We start from the raw sequence: 20,442 nt of genomic DNA on the forward strand, positions 1-20,442 counted from the left end.
TGCATCTTCTGTAAATGAGTAGTAGATGGTATATCAGAAATGATCAGTTCAGGTTATTTACTGTTATTTATTTGATTACAAAATGATAGTCATTCTATTCAGTCAGGTCAGCGTGCTTTTTCATCCATACACACACAAAGTCCATTAGGTTTAAATGATGCTATTTATACAAAATGGGTTAAAACGACCAGGTAGAATGACCTCCCACATTTCCAGGTCCATTACATGTGTGACATGTCACCATTTGAAAGCTCTCAAGCAATTAACAAATGTCTTCTCTGAATATCCAACAGCAGGGTGTGTATCTGTGTGGCTACATCTGTGTGTGTGTGTGTGTGTGTGTGTGTGTGTCGAGGCTGTTATGACACTCAGGTCAGGCTTCCCCTTGAGCTCCTTGCCAATTTGCTTCTTTTCCCACAGTTGCACAACAGCTGTTGGAAAATCCCCAAAACATGACGTGTGTGTGTGTCTCTCTATCTGGCGGCCTCTGTCCCTTTAGACTCCACGTACTCCAGAGCCTTCTCCTTGACAGCCTGGATGCTCTCTGGCGTGCCGTTCTTCTTCTCATACTCCAGGTAACGCTTGAAGAAGAACTTGATCCTCTTCACCGCCACACTCAGGTGGATCACACGGTCAAACACAGCCCTGAACACAGGAAACAGGATGTTAGACCAGGTCACATGACAGGAAACACCTTGCTGCCAATGACAGTGCATTCAGAAATTATTCAGACCCCTTGACTTTTTCCACATTTTATTACGTTACAGCCTCATTCTAAAATGAAATAAAAATACCTCAATCTACACACAATACCCCATAATGACAATGTTTGCAAATGTATAAAATAACAAATGAAATATCACATTTACATAAGTATTCAGACTCTTTACTCAGTACTTTGTTGAAGCACCTTTGGCAGCGATTACAGCCTCGAGTCTTCTTGAGTATGACACTACAAGCTTGGCACACCTTTATTTGGGGAGTTTCTCCCATTCTTCTCTGAAGATCCTCTCAAGCTCTGTCAGGTTGGATGGGGAGCATCACTGCAAAGCTATTTTCAGGTCTCTCCAGAGATGTTCGATCGGGCACAAGTCCGGGCTCTGGCTGGGCCACTCAAGGACATTCAGAGACGTGTCCCGAAGCCAATCCTGCATTGTCTTGGCTGTGTGCTCAGGGTCGTTGTCCTGTTGGAAGGTGAACCTTTGCCCCAGTCTGAGGTCCTGAGTGCTCTGGAACAGGTTTTCATCAAGGATCTCTCTGTACTTTGCTCCGTTCATCTTTCCCTCGATCCTGACTAGTGTCCCAGTCCCTGCCGCTGAAAAACATCCCCACAGCATGATACTGCCACCACCATGCTTCACCGTAGGGATGGCGCCAGGTTTCCTCCAGACATCCCGCTTGGCATTCAGGCCAAAGAGTTCAGTCTTGGTTTCATCAGACCAGAGAATCTTGTTTCTCTTGGTCTGAGAATCACTTAGGTGCCTTTTGGCAAACTCCAAGCGGGCCATCATGTGCCTTTTACCTTCAATGCTGCAGAAATGTTTTGGTACCCTTCCCCAGATCTGTACCTCGACACAATCCTGTCTCGGAGTTCCACGGACAATTCCTTTGACCCCATGGCTTGGTGTTTGCTCTGACATACACTGTCAACTGTGGGACCTTTATATAGACAGGTGTGTGCCTTTCCAAATCATGTCCAATCAATTAAATTGACCACAGGTGGACTCCAGTCAAGTTGTAGAAACATCTCAAGGATGATCAATGGAAACAGGATGCACCTGAGCTCAATTTCGAGTGTCATAGCAAAGGGTCTGAATAATTATGTAAATAAGCTATTTCTGTTTTTTAGTTTGAATAAACGTGCAAAAAATATTTCCTAGACTAAAGTTGATCATATTTAATATTCAAATATTACATGTTTTCATAAATGAAATATTACCGGGTTAGCCTGGTCCCAGATGTGTTGGTGCTTTATTGCCAACTCCTATGGTCATTGTCACGCCAAACAGACCTGGGATCAGGCTATTCCAACGTCATTTCGTAAACAAAACAAAACCAGTGAGGTGCCGTCGGGCTCACTCACCGGACTTCCTTCTGGGAGCCGTGTTTGACCATGAGGTCTATGAACACGGACCACAGGTCGGTGCGTTTGGGGTAGCTGGTCAGGATCGTGTCCAACATGGTCTTTCCTCGCTCTACGTCTCCGTAGCGGAACTCCAGCTGGGCAAACTTCGCTATCAGATCCACATCTGAAGAGGACGACGATGGAGAAGGTGGAAGGTTAACATGGAGATACTGTATGTAAGGTGTTAGTACCTTTTTGACTCTAAGACAAAAACGTACTAACTAAGAGCTGTCAACCTGGACAAATGACTTGGTGAGTAGATCTGTTGAAAGATAAACGGACTGAGTAGAATCAGGACAGGAAAGATTGGCGTAAGCAATACAGCCAAAATTTCACAAGATGGCGCTATTGTCATCTTGTTTATATCAATCCAACCCAGTGTCCAATAGGAGCTAGAGGTCGAATAGGGAATGTGTTGAGGTATGGGGCTCCCAAAAGGTGTGTATGATTCCTAAAGGTGATAACAGGGGCCTTACTGTCTTTGTTAGGCAGGCTCTTGATGGCCCTCTGTAGCAGGGCGCTGGCCGCGTCACTCTGACCCTGCTGAAGCAGGAAGGTCCCGTAGCTCAGCCACACAGCCTTCTCCTGACGGAACCGCTTCACCATGGTCTTGTACAGACCTTCCGCCTCCTACACACACAGATACGCACAATTGATGAAAACCTACTCAAAACCGTACCAGTAAAAACAGTGAGCTAGCAGGACCATTCAACAGAAGAAAACGTACAAGAAGCTCAGAAAAAAACTCCAAATACAACATCAAATGTGCTCTAATACGACACGAGTAAATACGTGAAGTATATCACCTTTTTCAGTGAGGAATGTTAGCCATTTTAATGAATGTTTGTGAGCCCTGGCAGTAAGCTACCTTAGTCTTCTGACACTTGGCGTAGATGTCAGCCAGCTGCTGGTAGACGGGCATGGGTTCACAATACTGCACGGCTCGCTCAAACACCTTCTGAAGACTCTCCTCTGTCCCATACAGGTTCTCAAGGTTCAACAGAGCCACCCACACATTCAGCTTCTCCTGCTCTTCTCTGAGGGAGAACACACGCGTGTTATAGAATGCATACGCTATACACCCTTTCCTTCACTCTTTTTTTTGGTGATACATTTTTGTAAGAATTATTTGATGACAGACAGGATACAGACATTACACGCTAGGGCTTTTAATTTTGTGTACTTTTTTTAAAGGCGGTATGATGGTATTTTATGTATTTGAATAATAAAAGTTCAAAATTTGCTTTATGAGTAGTGCGCTACCCTAGGGTGGCAACACATACATCTTAAGTGATTTCAAATGGGTCTTTCTACATTCTGATTGTTTAATACTGTTTAATTCAACCCCCCCAAAATTCTACATTTGTATAAATTTCTGTATTTCCTGCACTAATTTGAGATCATTTCCATACTGCCACGTAGGGCTGCACGATACGGGCAAACAATCTAGGCCTTATTTTTAACCAAATGTTGCAACTGCAATTTGACTTCCAATTCAGAGCAAAACACTTGGGTGGACTGTTGGAATCATGGAAATACAATGATTACTCTAATTTTATAGATAGAATATAATAGTGGGCACTTTGAATAGTGTTGTTTGACATGACAACGAATGAAAATGCCAGGGAGGAGTTATTGTGACAGGGTAGGAACCAAAGTGTTGACAAGTGTCTCCTTGGGGACCCTATAATCTTTGGCTACATTGAATGTTTTCTTTATGCTACTTAATTTAGCTAACATATTCATGCTTAGCGTATTCCTCTGATTTAGAAGATACTGTTGATACTGAAGATACACGTATTATCAGGCTGTATAGCTGATTACGTTTGCTCTGACTCAGGACATGTATTAGCTAGCTAGCCAGCTAACTAGGGATTAGCATTAGCGGCAAATAAGATTAAGGCCCAACTTGCTAAGAAAAGACAAACTAGCTGTTTGCAGATGTAAGAAACAAAAACGAATAGTGTAATTATAGAACGCTAGTGGATTTATATTAAGAAGCAAAGTGAAAACAGCATCATTGTCATCAACATCGTTGCATTCGACCATGTAGAGACTGAGCACAAGTGTCTCGTGGTCGAGGAGCAACAAATGCGCTCCTTGAGTGACAGGGGGCGGGGCTCGGTCCGTGGAAACGGTCATGGAGCGAGAGAGAGAGCAGAGAGATGACCCAAGTAGCGAAGTAAACTATAAAAATGGACGTTACACACAGGGTATCACATTTAACAAACCAAACATTCAAATACCGTTTTAGAAGGTCAAGTTAAAAAATAAAAAAACGGTCCGCGCATCAATACCGGTACATCATAAAATACGGTACACTGCCCAGCCCTAATCAACACATTCATATCCCCCCACGCCAACCCGCCCACAGGACCAGCTTTCTTCTTCGCGTTGTCCGCCCCCCAGCCTAGCTGCGCTGGTAGAATCCCCCCCAGTAGGACTGAGGGTTGCCAGAGCAACAGTGGGGCTGGGCGGGGCAGGTAGACTGCTCTCACACACCAATGACTCAAGCACCTCCAACTGTACAGCCAGAAAGCTGCTGAGGGCCTCCAGGCTGGAGCTGCAGCACTCAGAGAGCGACGACAGCACCGGCACAGGAGAACCCTCCAGAAGTGGATCTAAGGAGCGCGTTATAAACATACACACCTGTCCCCACCCCACCACTAACCTGAAGGAGATAGTCTTCAGAGCCCTCTCAGCCACCGCCCTAGCCTGTTCTATCTGTGTGGCCTGCAGGTGGAAGGCCATGAATTGCAGCCAGAGCAGAGAGCTGTTAGGGGAGCCTAGTAGCAGGCGCTCAAAGCTAGCCGCCGTCTGGGGTCGCAGGCCTGGGTCCATCAGCTCCGTCTCCAGCTTGGTCAGGGCCTTCTCAGCCTCCCGCTTCTCCACCTCCTGCTCATGGTGAGACTTCTTCTGGGGCTGGGTGGACGAGGGGGATGAAAGCAAGGAAAGAAGAAAAGAAAAAAGGAAAGAAAGAAAGGATTTAGAGGAGAGTGGCAGTTAGAGAGAGATAGAGAAAGGTCATACAATACCAGTACTATAAAGAATCCAAGCGAAAGGTCAAACGTACACCTCCATGAACATTTGAGGCTGTACAGCCATTCTAACCCTCATAGCAAATGCAACGCAAACATTCCTTTACTAAGTGATTCCCTTTAGTAGGTGCCACTCATAGTACAACCCCAGCATTACTCCTTACCTTAGTGTTCACCTCGTCGTCCTCCCCGTCGCTGGAGTCCCCCCCCCCCAGGGCAGCGGATGCTGGTTTCAGGCCGCTCAGCGCTGCATCCCAGGAGAACCCTCCGGTCACCTGCAGTCTGGCTGGCTGCACTGGGACGGGCTTCTCTACCTCCAACTTATTTTCCTCCTCTTCTTCTCTGAAGTACACCTCCACTCCGCTGTCGCTGTCCTCCCCTTTACCCTTCTTCCCCTTCTTCTTCTTTGAAACAATTTCTGCAGTTTCCTGCGTTAAGACAGAAGATAAGTGATTATATGGATTAGACATTCCAGTCCCCAGTCAAACTGCTAGGGCAATCCAAGTTATACAGTGATCAGTGCTTCCTCTATTCTGTGTAGTAGTATTAGTATCAGTGACATCATGGAAGAGGACAGGTTTCCCTTTAAAATAGCGTATTATCTAAATTGTATTACATGTATAATTTTTTTAATTAAAAGCACTCACACATCTCAGTTATCTTGTTGCAGGTGTCCTATCACTTTGTTTATTCAAACTAAAAAGGACTAGCTTGTATTTCACCCTCAGTGGGGTCACTAGAAACCAGAACCTGGTTTTCAGGGATCCAGCATCTCCAACGTAGCTTCCTCTACCTCTGAAAACCGGATGTGGTGACCCCGCTCAGGCCTTTCTTTTTGACGCCTGCTACGTTACATGACCTTGTATTAAGAAAAGAGGGACAAATAGACACCTGCTTGCTCTCCGACTCCAGGCGTTTCCTCTTCTTGGCGGCGTCACGCTTCTCCTTGGCCTCTCCTGTCAGGCGCAGGTGCAGCCCCAGGGATTCTGGGAGCACGTCTGGTTTCCCAGTGTCCTCTTGGAGCAGAGACAGATCCACCAGCCCGTTTTCTTTGTCGATGCTGAGAGGAACAACACATTCATGTTAAAAACCAAAATGTAGAAACCTAAAAACTCCTACACATTGGTGCTCTTGTTTGCTCCATAATAACTCTGTGGGTCACAGACATGTTCAATAAAACAAATACATCTAGGTTATTACCCAAAAATATGACTAAACAACTTCCTTGTTTTATGGAACACCCCTATTCTAGAATGAGATGGTCAGGAAGGGCCGACCTATTCCCCTAGCAGTGGTGGTGGGGTTGTACCAAATTATTGTAGGGAGGTCTTACCTGAGGATCTTGGTGGTGAGCAGTGTGGCCTGTGGTACATTCTTGGCATAGTCTTCGTGGCTAGCCACAAAGTACTTAGTGGCCTTCTGGAACCGGGCTCTGCCCTTTATGGATCTAGACAAACTGTCAAAAACAAAAAGGCAACATTTTCAATTAGCTATATTACCATAGCAACAGCTTTTCTACGTTGTGTTTTCATAATCTTAATCAATCTTCAGGAAAAAGCGGCATGATGAGTTCATATCTTCCCAGACCATTGTACATGTATACTAAAGGGACTGTGAATCTGAGCTATATTGTCTAAGCATAATACAGAAGTAATGAATACCTTACATGTCTTTTTTTGTCATAGTTTCATATCTTTCCAGGACATTGTAAAGGTATGTCACTTTCGAAATAAAAGGGTTGGTTTCTATAAAGGGATAATGGACTGAGTTACCTAACAAAGACTCCATGTGCATTGACAGTCCTCATATAGCCTCTGACGATCTGCCCCTCTGACAGGTCTTCTAGAGACACAATCTCGGGGTCCTTGACTACCGAGGCCTTCTCTGGGTCCGTCCTGAAAGATCATTCATTTAGAAAATGCCCTTTTCCACCGCTCAAAGCGCCTAACATAGATATATGATGATAGTTAGAATGGACCAGTGGAATAGAGGAGAAGAATGAAGAGAGAGACGTGTATAGGGTTGAATAGGGTGCCGTTATCACTTTGGGAGTCATTTCCTAACACACTTGAACTCTTTCATTCATTTTGTCCATGAAAACCAAGTCAGAGGGAATCATACCTCGAAGAGCGGAGGGACAACTGCCATTTGCCATTCGCCTCTCCTACAATGCAGCACCTAGAGAGAGCACAAAAACATTAACACATTACTTAGTATAACCTTGAAATAACTTGAATTACATAAATAAAAGACCAGCTTTAGAAAGTTTAACACTCCAAAACCATTTTAACTTGACTAACTTTTAGACTGGTCCAGTTAGCCTTTAACCCAGGTTTAAAGTGAGCCACTGACCTGACCAGCTGGCCCTTGCTGTACCGCTCCAGAGGTTTTGGCTTATATTTGTCGGCCAGGTCCTCCATGGCAACCGTTCCCATGGCGCTGAATGGCAGCTTCACCAGCAGACCCAGGTTGGGATGTAGCTTCTGCACCAACCCCATGATTACATGGCCCTTCTCCAACTTGTGTACACCTGACAGTGATTGACAACCAACGCTACGCGTGAGTAAATGCAACCACAACATAGCGAGAGAGCTGTATATGGCGAGTTGACATGTCTGTATTGACGGTTCAAAGTTTAAAAGTTGGTTATGCGCTGATATTTCTGTATTGGTGGTTAGAAGGGCCTATTTTCAAAGTACTGATGTTCAGAAGGCTCTATGTAATATTCTATGTACTATTGATGGTTGGAAGGGTTTATATTCACTGTATTGATGGTTAGAAGAGGGCTGTGCTTCTTGTATTTATTTAGTGCTCTTACCATTGAGAGACAATGAGAGGCGTGAGGGCTTGGAGGAGCTGACTGTCACCACCTTAGCACTGACCGCCTGGCCCAGCTTGAACAGCTTCTCTGGGTGTTTGGCATCCTGAATAATTCAAATGAAAAATGATTTCAGTGAACCTATTAGGGTGAACACAGATCCATAAAGTGTAAGGGACATCTGAGGGATGACACCATCTTCATTTGACAGTTTTACAAAAATGTCTTGAGGTTTGAGGGAAATCCCCATAGAAGGAATGAGAAAAATATTGAGAAAAACATTGAGTTAAGTGTATATAAATTATACTTCAGGATCAGAGGTCATGGCCAGTTGTTCAACAGTTCCAGTTACTGACGGACCAGTAGTCACTTCAAGACACTTCCTCTTTGGAAAGTACTGAGGAAGAAATACACATTTAACACAACTAGTACTACTAAACATGTTTCACACATTCTGTATAACAAGTCACTTAACGCCAATTTCCGTTTGTTCAAACTCACCTTTGACACAAAGCAAATGACGTCGTCTCCGACCTGATAACCCTTCAGCTTCTCTTTGGTCTTCACAGGCTTAACATCTGCGTCTTCTTTCAGGTTCCTGTGACCAGAGGGGGAAAGATGATCTAACAAGAAACCAAAAAGGCACTATAATAACAGAATACGTTCTTCTAAATGTTCAGAACATTTACCTGGGAAGAATTGTGAGTTCAGGCATGGAGTAAGTGAAGTTGCGATGGGAGAACGGCAAGAACCTAAAAAAAAAGAAAGACAATATATATTTGCAACTAAAATAACGCAGATATTTCAAACAGAATACCTGTAATTCAGAAATATCCTTCAAATGATCGAACTATATAACAAAATGTGGCTACTTAAATCTGTTACTATATTGTTATCCTTACCTGTGACTGTTGCCCTCCCGTCCTCCGATGACCCGGGCTGTGACCTCACTTCCTATCTTGAGGAGGGACGTGGGGAACGTTCCCACGCACACCACTTCCTGTATCTCGGACACGTGCACGCACCCCGTCCTCCCGTCCTCTAGCGTCACCAGCACACACGTAGGCTTCACTTTCTTCACCTTCCCCTTGACCACGTCGCCATAGCGATACGTGCCCTTCGACCCCTTGGAGTCGGAGATTAATCTCTTGCGTTCGGTCGGGGCGAGTTCACAGGACACTAGAGGGAGCCCTTCTAGTTCCTCGCAGCTGGATTTGGTGACGGTGACCGTCAGGGTTTTACCGGCGGTCAGTTTCTCAGAGTCGAAGCGGAAAGTTTCGTTGGGGTGATTGGTGGTTTGGATGACCGTCAGTTGGGCCGTGTCGCCCAATGAGATGACGGCAAAGTCGCGGTCGACGTGATGCACAGTGGCAGTGTGTGTGGACCCTGCCTCCACCTATAAGGACACAGGTTATGAACTATCAAGATTTGAAGGCTTTTCAAAGTGGAAAAGATTGTTTAGTCCATAAGGGTGCAGGGAGTTTCAACTTGAGAGATAATACAGATCTATTGCATTGAATGTTTTCAATTTTTTTTTAACCAAATTAACCACTATTGACTTTTCAGCCACCCAACCACTCATAAAGAAGCTTCACGTAGTCACAAATGATACTAGCTATAGTAAGGCAGTGTTCCAAACACACTATATAGGAACTAGGGTGTCACTTGCGACGCAACCTTGTACCCACCTCATGCCTCTTGCCGGTCAGTTTCGTCAAGAGGGACACGTAGACTTGAGAGGTCACGAGGTCAACGTGGAGGATTACCGGCATGCACTTCTGTCCCGTCGCCAACTTACCTGAAACATTACACACATTTAGTTTACATTATAACTATGATGTAACAGTCAAAACATTCCCCATGTGTCACACTCAAAAGATTCCTCATGTTGTGTCTGGTAGAAGGGTAAACAAAGCTCTATTATTGGGTTCATCGCGATGACTAAGGTGTAACAGTCAAAAGATTCCCCATATTATGTCTGGTAGAAGTTCCACTGGGTACAGGGTCAATTCCATGTAAATTCAGTCAATGCAGGAGTTACAATTGTAATTTCAATGAACTTCCTGAATTGAAAGGGGATTGAGCCCAAATCTGATTGGACATATAGTGAATACTCACCCGGCGCATGGTCCTTGGTGGCCAGTACGGTGGCTGCGCTGAGTTCGTCTGACTTGAAGGTGACACTCCCATCCTCCCTCACCTCGTCTACGCTCATCTTCATCTTCTGGCCTATGGTCACCGCAGACAGCTGCTGGAGTAGGTCAGAGTCACCTGTCAGAGACAGAGGGAGGAGAGAGGAGGAACAAGAGAAAAGAGAGAGTTAAAGCTCACTCTTAGCATAATAATTTGGATCAATTTACATTTATTGGAATAGCATTTTTGAACCTACTAGGAACAGGGAACTTAGTAAACATAAGAAAACTAATAGTTCCTAGAACAGTTGACAACAACGTTACAACTCAACACACCTCTGTTGGCCATCATCTCCATCACGGCCTTCCTCTCCTGCAGGCCTCGGATCAGCCTGGCCTGGCCGTCTCTCTCAGGGGAGGTGACCTCTGACACCTTGAGACTGACCAGGAACCTGTGCTTCTCCTCGTCCAAGTTGGTCACCCTGGCAACCACCGTATGGCCCAGCTGGAAGTGAGCCGCCGTGTCGCTGACGAACTTGTCACTTATGGCCTAGAGGAGAAAGAGTACGTCAATATAAATTATTCTATACTAATGGCTTTTAGACAATGTTATTGATGATTTGAAGGAGCTGCAAAAATTCTACAAAGAGACGAATCCTGAAAAATATTCTGCTCCGATTGGGTTTCTTTGGTCCACCATATGGTTGAGCTTCAGATCCTTATGGATCTTTGTCAGGGTGATTATACCTTTTCAACAAACTGCATAATATATTCTTAGCTAACACCCATTGACCCCTACTAACTCCCATTGACCCCTACTAACACCCATTGACCCCTACTAACACCCATTGACCCCTACTAACTCTTAGTACATTCCAATTTATTCCCACTAACTCCAATTGACTGTGGCTAACTCCCACTAGTAACTCCTTCCCTACTAACTCACCGCTTTAGGGGCCAGGCCAACCAGGCCATAGGGGAACTCCACAAACACTCCGTAGGGCATGATGTTCTTGACCCAGCCAATCAGCTGCACCCCAACTGTGATGTCAGAGAACTCCTTAGCCACCACACCCCCCTCCTCCAGGAATGACTTCACAGTGGGCTTTTTAGTCAGGGTCTTGAGACAGGCAGGGTTAAGGGAAAGGTACTGTGTAGTCGTAGTACAGTAAAAAGTGGTTACGATGTCCTTTAGTAAGAGGTAGTCGTTTCCTTGGTATCGCCACTACATTCTAAACACAACCACGACAGCCAACTGCAATGGTGAGACGAACACAACATTCAGCCACACTGATGAGCGTTCTGTTATGTTTTGGGCTATGTGTCTGAAATTAATGTGTGAAGGTAAGTGAGCGATCTGAAGTTGAAAAGGATACAATATTCTGTTTGTTCTTGCTGAGGCAGACAATGTTGGAGATGATGTCACCCTCTTGCAGTCCCTCCCACAACAGTAGGCAGTTGGACACGTGGTCGGAGAGGTGCATCATGGGTAGCAAGGCGGTGGTCTCCTCTGGCAGAATGGACACCTCCAGACCGGTAAGGACTTTACTCACCACCTTAACCTCCACTTTCTAAAACAATAAAAAAGACAAAAAAACAGAATGCAAAGATCAGTTTAGACTCCAAACCAACAACGAAGATTAACCTAGCACGTTTAACAACTGCATAGAACATGCAACTATATAAAAGAGAGACCATCTTTTTTTTTACAAATTCAGAAATGATTATATGTGTTAACAATATGAAAGGACGTGCTGCCATTTTCTTACCTTCCCAACCTCAAAGTCAAACTTGGGTTTAGGCGGTCCCTCATTGTCTCCTCCTGCCACTGCCTTGAAGGAAAGAAGGAGCTTCTCCTTCTCCACGTCACAGTTCAGCACTTTAGCCTTCACCACCTGAATAGAACAGAGGACCACGGGAGCCGTTAAGACTGCGTTTAGAAAGGCAGCCCAATTCGGATATTCTTTCCACTAATTGGTATCTTGACAATTAACATCAGACCTTTTCACATCAGATCTTTTTCAGATGTGACTGGTCAAAAGTCCAATTAGTGAAAAACAGATCAGAATTGAGCTGTCTGTCTAAACTAAGACTTCCCTGTTTTGATACAGAAGTTTAACACAGAACCTTTTCTGACAAGGCAAACTGATGGAAGAACCGTTCAGTTCAGTTAAAGAGACAGTTATTGAACTTGGACATAAAACTATCAGTAGGCCACTTCAAAAGTTATTCAAGAGGACAATTAGCCTATATCGCAAGTAGAACACAGAAAAACAACAACAAATCTACAACGCATAAGAATGATCAAGATACAGAAAAGTTCCAGGCAGCCATTTTGTTTCCCCTCACCTGTCCGACGTAGAACATGTTCTCAGGAACTATCACCGGCTCCGTGCTGAGCTCGTTGGGGGGCACTATCCCCTTGACTTTGCCGTAGAAACAGACGATGCATCCAAAGTCCTTGACACAGACGATGAACCCGTGGGAGACGCGCCCGCGGCGGGCATCTTCGTAGGTCAGGAACAGGGGGAGGGAGGAATCTACCAGGGCCCTCTTCCTGGTTAGGGTCAGCTTCTTCTCCTGCGGGTACACCGACAACACCTGAGACAGAGGGATGGAGGAAAACCGTTTTCAACTAAGAGATTAAACAGCAAACCAGACAAGCAAGCACAGAGTACGTTAAAACCTCTTAAGGACCTCTACAGAACGGTGTTCCACCCGCGGGACGGTTGAGCTAATGTGCGCTAATGCGATTAGCATGAGGTTGTAAGTAACAAGACAATTTCCCAGGACATAGACATATCTGATATTGGCAGAAAGCTTACATTCTTGTTAATCTAACTGCACTGTCCAATTTACAGTAGCTAATACAGAAAGAACACCATACTATTGTTTGAGGAGCGTGCACAGCTATGAACTTGAAAAGGTATTAATAAACAAATTAGGCACATTTGGACAGTATTGACACAAGATTTTGAACAGAAATACAATGTTTCATTGGATCAATCTAAAACTTTGCACATACACTGCTGCAACCTAGTGGCCAAAATCTAAATTGCGCCTGGGCTGGAAAGACGATGGTACAAAAAAAGATCTAAGGTGTTATATTCTCCTACATTCATTTCACATTTCCACAAACTTCTAAGTGCTTCCTTTCAAATGGTATCAAGAATATGCATATCCTTGCTTCAGGTCCTGAGCTACAGGCCGTTAGATTTGGGTATGTCATTTTAGGCGCAAAAAAGGGTCAGATCCTTATAAGACACCTTTTCATCTACTTATTAGGTATATTAACCTACACCTAATATTTGCTAAAGAGAATTATGAGTAGGTGTTTATTTCACCAATGTTCCCCAAGGTTAAAGGTCACCACAGTTGACTCTTTCTAAAGGTGAGAGGTTACACAGTACTGACCCGGCACTTGATGGTCATGCCCACTGTGTACTTCTTCTCGGGGTTCTTGAGGATGATGTCAGAGAGGTGTGTCCGTGGAACCAGGCCTCTGATGTAGTCTGTCACCTTCACCATCATGCCATGGCTCTGGAGGGATGTCACCGTGCCCTGGGAGAGAGGGCGGACAAACTGGGTTAAAACACACGCCACTAGGAATGCACAATTCCCGGATGGAAGGTTCCTGGAATCGGGAGCAAATCATCCAGAATCTCCCAAACTGGATTTCTAGAAAACCTAGGTTTTACCAGAATTTTGCCACCCTACACACACACAGGCGCTTTAAATGGGCTAATGTGGTATATTTTTTTGAAGTTCTTTCAGAGGTGTTGTGCGAGAGAGAGACAAACTAAAAATATAAAATACCTTACCTGAACAATCTGTCCAGGTTGGATGTCATGGTATCTTTTGAAGAACGGGGCATTAATGATGCTCCTATAGGAGAGACAGCAAGGTTACAAGCTGGAACAAACATACGTCCTTTACAAGCTGGAACAAACATACGTCCTTTACAAGCTGGAACAAACGTACGTCCTTTACAAGCTGGAACAAACGTACGTCCTTTACAAGCTGGAACAAACACACGTCCTTTACAAGCTGGAACAAACATACGTCCTTTACAAGCTGGAACAAACATACGTCCTTTACAAGCTGGAACAAACACACGTCCTTTACAAGCTGGAACAAACATACGTCCTTTACAAGCTGGAACAAACATACGTCCTTTACAAGCTGGAACAAACACACGTCCTTTACAAGCTGGAACAAACACACGTCCTTTACAAGCTGGAACAAACGTACGTCTTTTACAAGCTGGAACAAACATACGTCCTTTACAAGCTGGAACAAACATACGTCCTTTACAAGCTGGAACAAACATACGTCCTTTACAAACTGGAACAAACACACGTCCTTTACAAGCTGGAACAAACACACGTCCTTTACAAGCTGGAACAAACACACGTCCTTTACAAGCTGGAACAAACACACGTCCTTTACAAGCTGGAACAAACATACGTCCTTTACAAGCTGGAACAAACACACGTCCTTTACAAGCTGGAACAAACATACGTCCTTTCCAGATGTATTGAATGGAATTGAAAACGTCACACACATTTGCAACAGGGCTTTCCCGCACACACACTATTCAAAGTCAGGTTCGTGACCCCTAGTGGGGTTGCTTGGGAATTGTAGTGGGGTCACCCCAAACAGACAATTAAGAATACAGATTATTGTATGGGACAATATACAAACGTTTGAGAAAGATAACTTGAAAAATACTATTTTATTGAATTAATGTATTCATTGGTTCTCCTAATTTTTATAGAAAATATTGAATTGAAGGTTAAGTGTTGATGTAAACCATTAGATTTGGGGTGGGGGGGGGTCGCCAGAAATTCTGGCCAAGAAAATGAAATGAAAACATTTGAATACCACTGCACTATATGATGTCCATCCACACACACACACACACCACACTTACTGACGCAGGCTGACCAGGTGCACCTGCTCCATGGGGCTGAAGTCCATGATCCTACAGGTGTGTTCAGGCGTGGCCATGACACGGTTCAGGTTGAACACCTCCTTGGGCTCCTTCATGTGGTTCCTCTGGAGACGGGAGAAACGGACAGATCAAATCAAACCACTGCCACTAGGCCAGTCCCAGACCACATTAGTCCACTTTCACTGGGCCAGGTCAAAACAGCCATGGGTTTGAGGTTTTGCATTGTTTTTAATGTTGGTTTGTCACATGATCCAAGGGGCATGGGCTCACCATCATGTTCTCACCATAGCCGATGAACTTCCTCATCTAAAACCGTCGCAATATTCTCTACAACATTGTCTTTGTCCTATAGTGGCTAATCCTTAGCATTTTGGCAGTAGTAAGGTGCTCTACCAGGTCTACAAAGAGGGCCTTGGTTATAGTTAGTATGGTACACCAACAATATGGTCTACCAACAATAGGAAGTAACATGTACGAAGACCCGAGTTGGTACTTAAAAACTCACAAGACGTAACGCAAGTATGGTCTAACAACACGGACTCACATGTACAAACACCACAGTCTGGTCAGGCAGCTCCAGCATGGCTCCAGACAGGTGATGGAGAGCGGTCATCTTGCAGCCATGCGCCACCTCCCCTATCCTCTCAGTGGCCACCGGGTCCACGTCGCCCCCTGGCTGCAGCAGGTGGCTGCGCAGGGACAGGCCCACCAGCCGGGTGGACGGCTCCACATAAAGGACGCAGGCCTTCACCTGGGAGAGAAAGGGGCAAGAGGTCAAAGGTCAATAAAGGTCAACTGAATGTAATGTCTAAACTAGATTACAGTCATAATTGGCCAATTTGAAATTCTCATGAATTGCTTGTTTTTGTTTTGTTATTTGAGGTAGAAATATGTACAACTCTTGCATGTACGATTACTATTGAAAAACTCGCTTTCATACGATGCAAAGTCCGACATTGTATGCCATTCGGTCTCATCCAACTGTGCGACAGACTGAATGGCAATAGCCTAATAGACTGTAAATTCTTACATTGTCTCCCTCCCTGAATGTAGAGGCCTGTTCTGGTTCCAGGTGCATAAAGTCCACCAGGCCGGTGAAGGAAGAGAGGAACTCCAGAATCAGACCGTGTAGGGTCACCTAGAACCACAGGGTCAACCACAATCAAACAGAACATCAACAGATTATTGACTTTAAAAAAAAAGAGACTCAGATATACTAAATTGCAAGTTCTCTAGTTGCTATCAATATTACAAAAGGTTTATACGTCAAGCAACAAGAGACATTTGCCAACAATACTAAGCCACGAAACAGTGTAATTAATTGTTCCTTTATAATCATAGGTGTAAGCCAACACTTCTCTGTGCTTAGACTACTAATATGTATAAGACTGTTGTTAGAATACAGTCTTCAGTCACTGTACCTTTTTGATCTGGGCCTTGACCAGTAGGCCAGGCAGCAGGTTGGTAAGGGTCCAGCCGTGCTCTGTGTCTGCAACGGCCTGAGCCACCGCCGTGGGGCTGATGGACAGACGGACCACACGCCCATCGTTCTTCACCTCCTCCAACAGAGAAGTCACATACTGGCCCAACTTCAGCTCTGCAACACCAGGGTTGTTGTGTTCATTAGGCATCAAACGGAAGAAAACAGAAAGGGGCTACCGGGACTTGTCCCATAAGAAATTCTCATTTATATTTTCCGTTGCAAAACATTTAAAAACTTTTTTCAATTGCGAGCCACAATGAACATGACCCAGAAAAGTCACATTCAACAGTTAATAACACGTTACTAATTTTGACGTCTACAGAGTACATTGAAGAAATGTATCAGACTTCTGAAGAAACTAACAGTGTGACATTGAATGGAATGTGTACTACATTTGATGTGAAAGGGGACTCTTTAGATACCTTTAGGACTATTCGTTTTGTCTTTGGCTGCCTGCTTGGGCAGGAAGGCCTTGGTTCCCTTGATGCCGAGGTCAACCAGGTAGCCGTGATCCTCAATACTCTCCACACAACCACTCAGGATCTGAAACAAAAAACGGGACACATCAGTCGAAGCCTAAAACATGACCTCAAATCATAAACAGGATATCACAATTTTCTTTATTTTTCTAGCTCATCTTAAGACAAATGTCTCTGTCTTCAACTGAAGACACACTGCTCTGGGGAACTGAACCCAGAGACACAAAACGTGACCCTGACTCAGTGACCCCCCCCCCCCCGAGACAGACTGTGCCCCGTTCCGTCTCGTCATCGTATCATCACGGAAGAGGATATCACGGGCCCAGATCCTGTTTGTAATTTGTACTACATCACGTATACTGTAGATGTTGACTCACCAAGCCAGCCTTCAGAGAGCCAGTACTCAGGCCCTTGTTGACCTCTTTGGGGTTGATTGACAGCTGAATGCTGACCGATCCTCCTTTGGCAGTGTCCAACCTGGCTACCACACACCTGACCAGCATGCCCGGGGAGAAGAGACTGGGGAGAGAGAAGATCTCCTGGAGCGAAAGAGCAAAGTGGATCCATTAGGATGTGTTGTTCACACCTCATTCGTACAGTATCAGGCATCTTCTTCTGAACTCCGTGAGGTCGGGAGCCCCCGATACACAAAGCAAAATAATAAGAACTGAACTCAGAACACAGTCCTTCTAAATATTGTGTAATATGAGAACAAGACCTCTCAGGCCGTGTGTAGACTAGTTAATTACGTTTTTTTGTATTTTGATCAAGGAGTTTTGATCATGCATCTACTCTACATTTAAATATGTCTACAGTGTCCACAGTGTCCGGATTCCCTTCCCCGCGCTATATTCAAATGTCAGTAAGCATTCTGCAAATGGTGGCATAGGGAAAGATGATAATAGCACAAGAACTTGATGGCAGTAGCAAAATACTGTAACTAGTCAACTAGCCCCTGTAGCTAGCCAGCCAGCTCAGAAAGCTAAAGGGGTTAGCATAACCATCTCTGTAACTCTAGCCAAACAAAATGTGTTTTTCAAAATATTAGCCAGCTGGATTGCATTTATGAAGCCAGCAAACACGTTCCCCACACACTAAGAACGTGTTTCCCCCACAACAGTATTATGAAAAGATGGCTCTCGCTCCCAAAAAACAAGTTTCTAAAGACTTCAGTAGCCTGATAGCGTCCAGACTCAGGAGAAATCTGCACACAATGCGTCCCTGAGGTGATCAGCCTTATATGAACCCAATGCGACTTCTGTGCACCTAGAACTGTCTTTTCAGTGATTATCGTATTCTGATCTATGCATCTATGTGTCAAGTGTAGACATGCCCATAGATCTGCCTTATTAGACATCTCAAAAAGAAGTGCATAGCCTTTTACCTATACAAGACAGAACAATCCCCTCAGTAGGAGTTACATTAAATGTGTTACCTCTGAAGAAGCAGAGTCCAGGTGGTCACTCAGTATCTTGGTGTACGAGTCCGAGATATTGGAAATGTTCAGGTATCCCAAAAGGCCGCTGGGCAGGTTAATCATCACCTCAAAATCTGCCACCTCCTTCACACAGCCCAGCAGTAGGGTACCCACCTTCAGGCTCTGGGGGTAAAAAAAAACAGGATTGTGTTCATTAGTAATCAAACAGAAGAAAATGTACTGAAACATAGAGGGACTCCCTGGACTTGTCCAATAAGAAACACTTTTTTTTACCCCTTTCCGTTACACAACCTTTAAAAAAAAAAATGCACCGTTGTGCCCTTATGAGCATGACCCAGGTTCAGAGCACATTCAAAGGGTGTGCAAAGGAAATGAGATGGCAGAGAAATATAAAATGTTAAAAAGTATGTTGTTGATTGAACTTACTTTTAACTGTAGGATATCTACAGAGGTTGTTGTATTGAGCTTCAGAGCCTCCTCTTTGCTCGTCTTTTGCCTCTTAGCTTTCTTCAAGGCATCCTCTTTCTGTCCCTTCCTTTTCTTGGATTCTTCTGGTTTATGTGTCTGACAGAGTCAACCACAAAAGTATCTTCACTGACAGACAGAATACTGTTTGAGATGCACATTTGAGCTTAGCTCTGGTCCAGTGTCAGTCGGCTGCACCGTCGCAAACAAATCTCTGGACCAGAGCTAATTTGAGCTAAAACCACAATAAGGTTCGTAAATCATATTGATGACTGACAAGACTCGTTATTTTTTATATACCTCGAACAGATTGTCCACTTCTGCATGCCTTCTCACAGGTTCTGCTTTACTTTCAGTGGTCTGCTTGGTTTTACCTCCACGAGGGAAATCCTCCTCCGTTGATGCCATGGTTGTTTACTGATTTAAAGGTCTACAGAGACAAATTACACGGAGAATGTTATCAGAGAGGAAAGGGGGCGACAAGGGTTCTTTTAGAACACATGCCAGTAGTGGAAAAAGCACCCAATTTTCATACTTGAGTAAAAGTAAAGATATCTTTAAAGAAATTGACTCAAGTAAAAGTTAGTCACCCTGTAAAATAGGACTTAAGTAAAAGTCTAAAAGTAGTGGGTGTTAAATGTACTTAAGTATCAAAATTAGAAGTATAAATCATTTAAAATTGCTTATATTAAGCAAATCAGACGACACAATGTTCTTGTTTTTATTAGGATAGCCATGAGCACAGTTCAACACTCAGACATAATTTACAAACAAAGCATTTGTCTTTAGGGAGTCTGCCAGATCTGAGGCAGTAGAGATTACCAGGTATGTTCTCTTGATAAGTGAATTGGACAATTGTACTGTCTTGCTAAGCATTCAAAATGTATGGAGTAAAACGTACATTATTTTCTTTATAACTGTAGTCAAAATTATGAATATTAAAGTAAAGTACAGATACCCCCAAAAAATACTTAAGTAGTACTTTAAAGTATTTTTAAACCACTGCACATGTCAAGCAATGTATGATTGTACAGTTTCACATATCGACTATTTCTAATACACCTATGATAAAGCTTTTGATTGTGAACACTTTGGCATTGCTACATGCACATTGAGTGTATTATTTACCTTCTGCTTCACAAAATATTTAGCTAGAATCTTGATGGCTTGCTAGCCAGCTACATCCCCACTAGCACATCCCAAAACATCAGCAGCATTGCTAACGTTAGCTAGTAAGCTACAATCCGTTAGCATGCAAGCTATACAAACCAGACAATCGGTTAAAACAAAAAAATAAAACAATCAATACGTGCCAACGTTTTCCTCGATTGTACATGTTTATACAAATTTAACATCCACCAGAAAACTCTACCTTTTTCTATTAAATATCCAGTTCAGAAGTTGGTATGCAAGCTCACGTGTGGATCAGAAGCACACCATGTTTTCAAACCGGAAACGGACTTCAGTCGGCGTTTCCACAATTGTCCATTCACGTCCATCTTTCGGGTGA

The 20,442-nt window shown here is 44.0% G+C and overlaps 1 protein-coding gene and 1 non-coding gene across 2 annotated transcripts; both read right to left on the reverse strand.

The window, feature by feature from the left end:
- Positions 1 to 47: 47 nt before the first annotated feature.
- On the reverse strand, positions 48 to 20,411 carry LOC129846425 (protein RRP5 homolog). Its single transcript, XM_055914354.1, has 35 exons — positions 20,305 to 20,411; positions 19,233 to 19,362; positions 18,894 to 19,031; positions 18,465 to 18,629; positions 17,407 to 17,568; positions 16,973 to 17,093; positions 16,489 to 16,664; positions 16,098 to 16,205; positions 15,612 to 15,818; positions 15,047 to 15,171; positions 13,935 to 13,998; positions 13,528 to 13,674; positions 12,463 to 12,714; positions 11,883 to 12,008; positions 11,490 to 11,684; positions 11,060 to 11,233; positions 10,450 to 10,663; positions 10,100 to 10,252; positions 9,670 to 9,779; positions 8,884 to 9,377; positions 8,671 to 8,733; positions 8,483 to 8,579; positions 8,289 to 8,378; positions 7,982 to 8,087; positions 7,516 to 7,693; positions 7,285 to 7,341; positions 6,936 to 7,058; positions 6,497 to 6,619; positions 6,055 to 6,223; positions 5,328 to 5,591; positions 4,797 to 5,047; positions 2,994 to 3,162; positions 2,602 to 2,755; positions 2,084 to 2,249; positions 48 to 645 (listed from the first exon to the last, which is right to left on the reverse strand). The coding sequence occupies exons 2-35, from the start codon at positions 19,338 to 19,340 to the stop codon at positions 474 to 476; spliced, it is 5,421 nt and encodes a 1,806-aa protein (XP_055770329.1). The 5' UTR covers positions 19,341 to 19,362; positions 20,305 to 20,411; the 3' UTR covers positions 48 to 473.
- On the reverse strand, positions 4,519 to 4,760 carry LOC129846432 (small nucleolar RNA SNORA53). Its single transcript, XR_008758256.1, has one exon. It is a non-coding gene; the product is annotated as a small nucleolar RNA SNORA53 (small nucleolar RNA).
- Positions 20,412 to 20,442: the final 31 nt, after the last annotated feature.

Source organism: Salvelinus fontinalis, unplaced genomic scaffold (assembly GCF_029448725.1).
Source record: "Salvelinus fontinalis isolate EN_2023a unplaced genomic scaffold, ASM2944872v1 scaffold_0537, whole genome shotgun sequence".
Classification (NCBI taxonomy): domain Eukaryota; kingdom Metazoa; phylum Chordata; class Actinopteri; order Salmoniformes; family Salmonidae; genus Salvelinus; species Salvelinus fontinalis.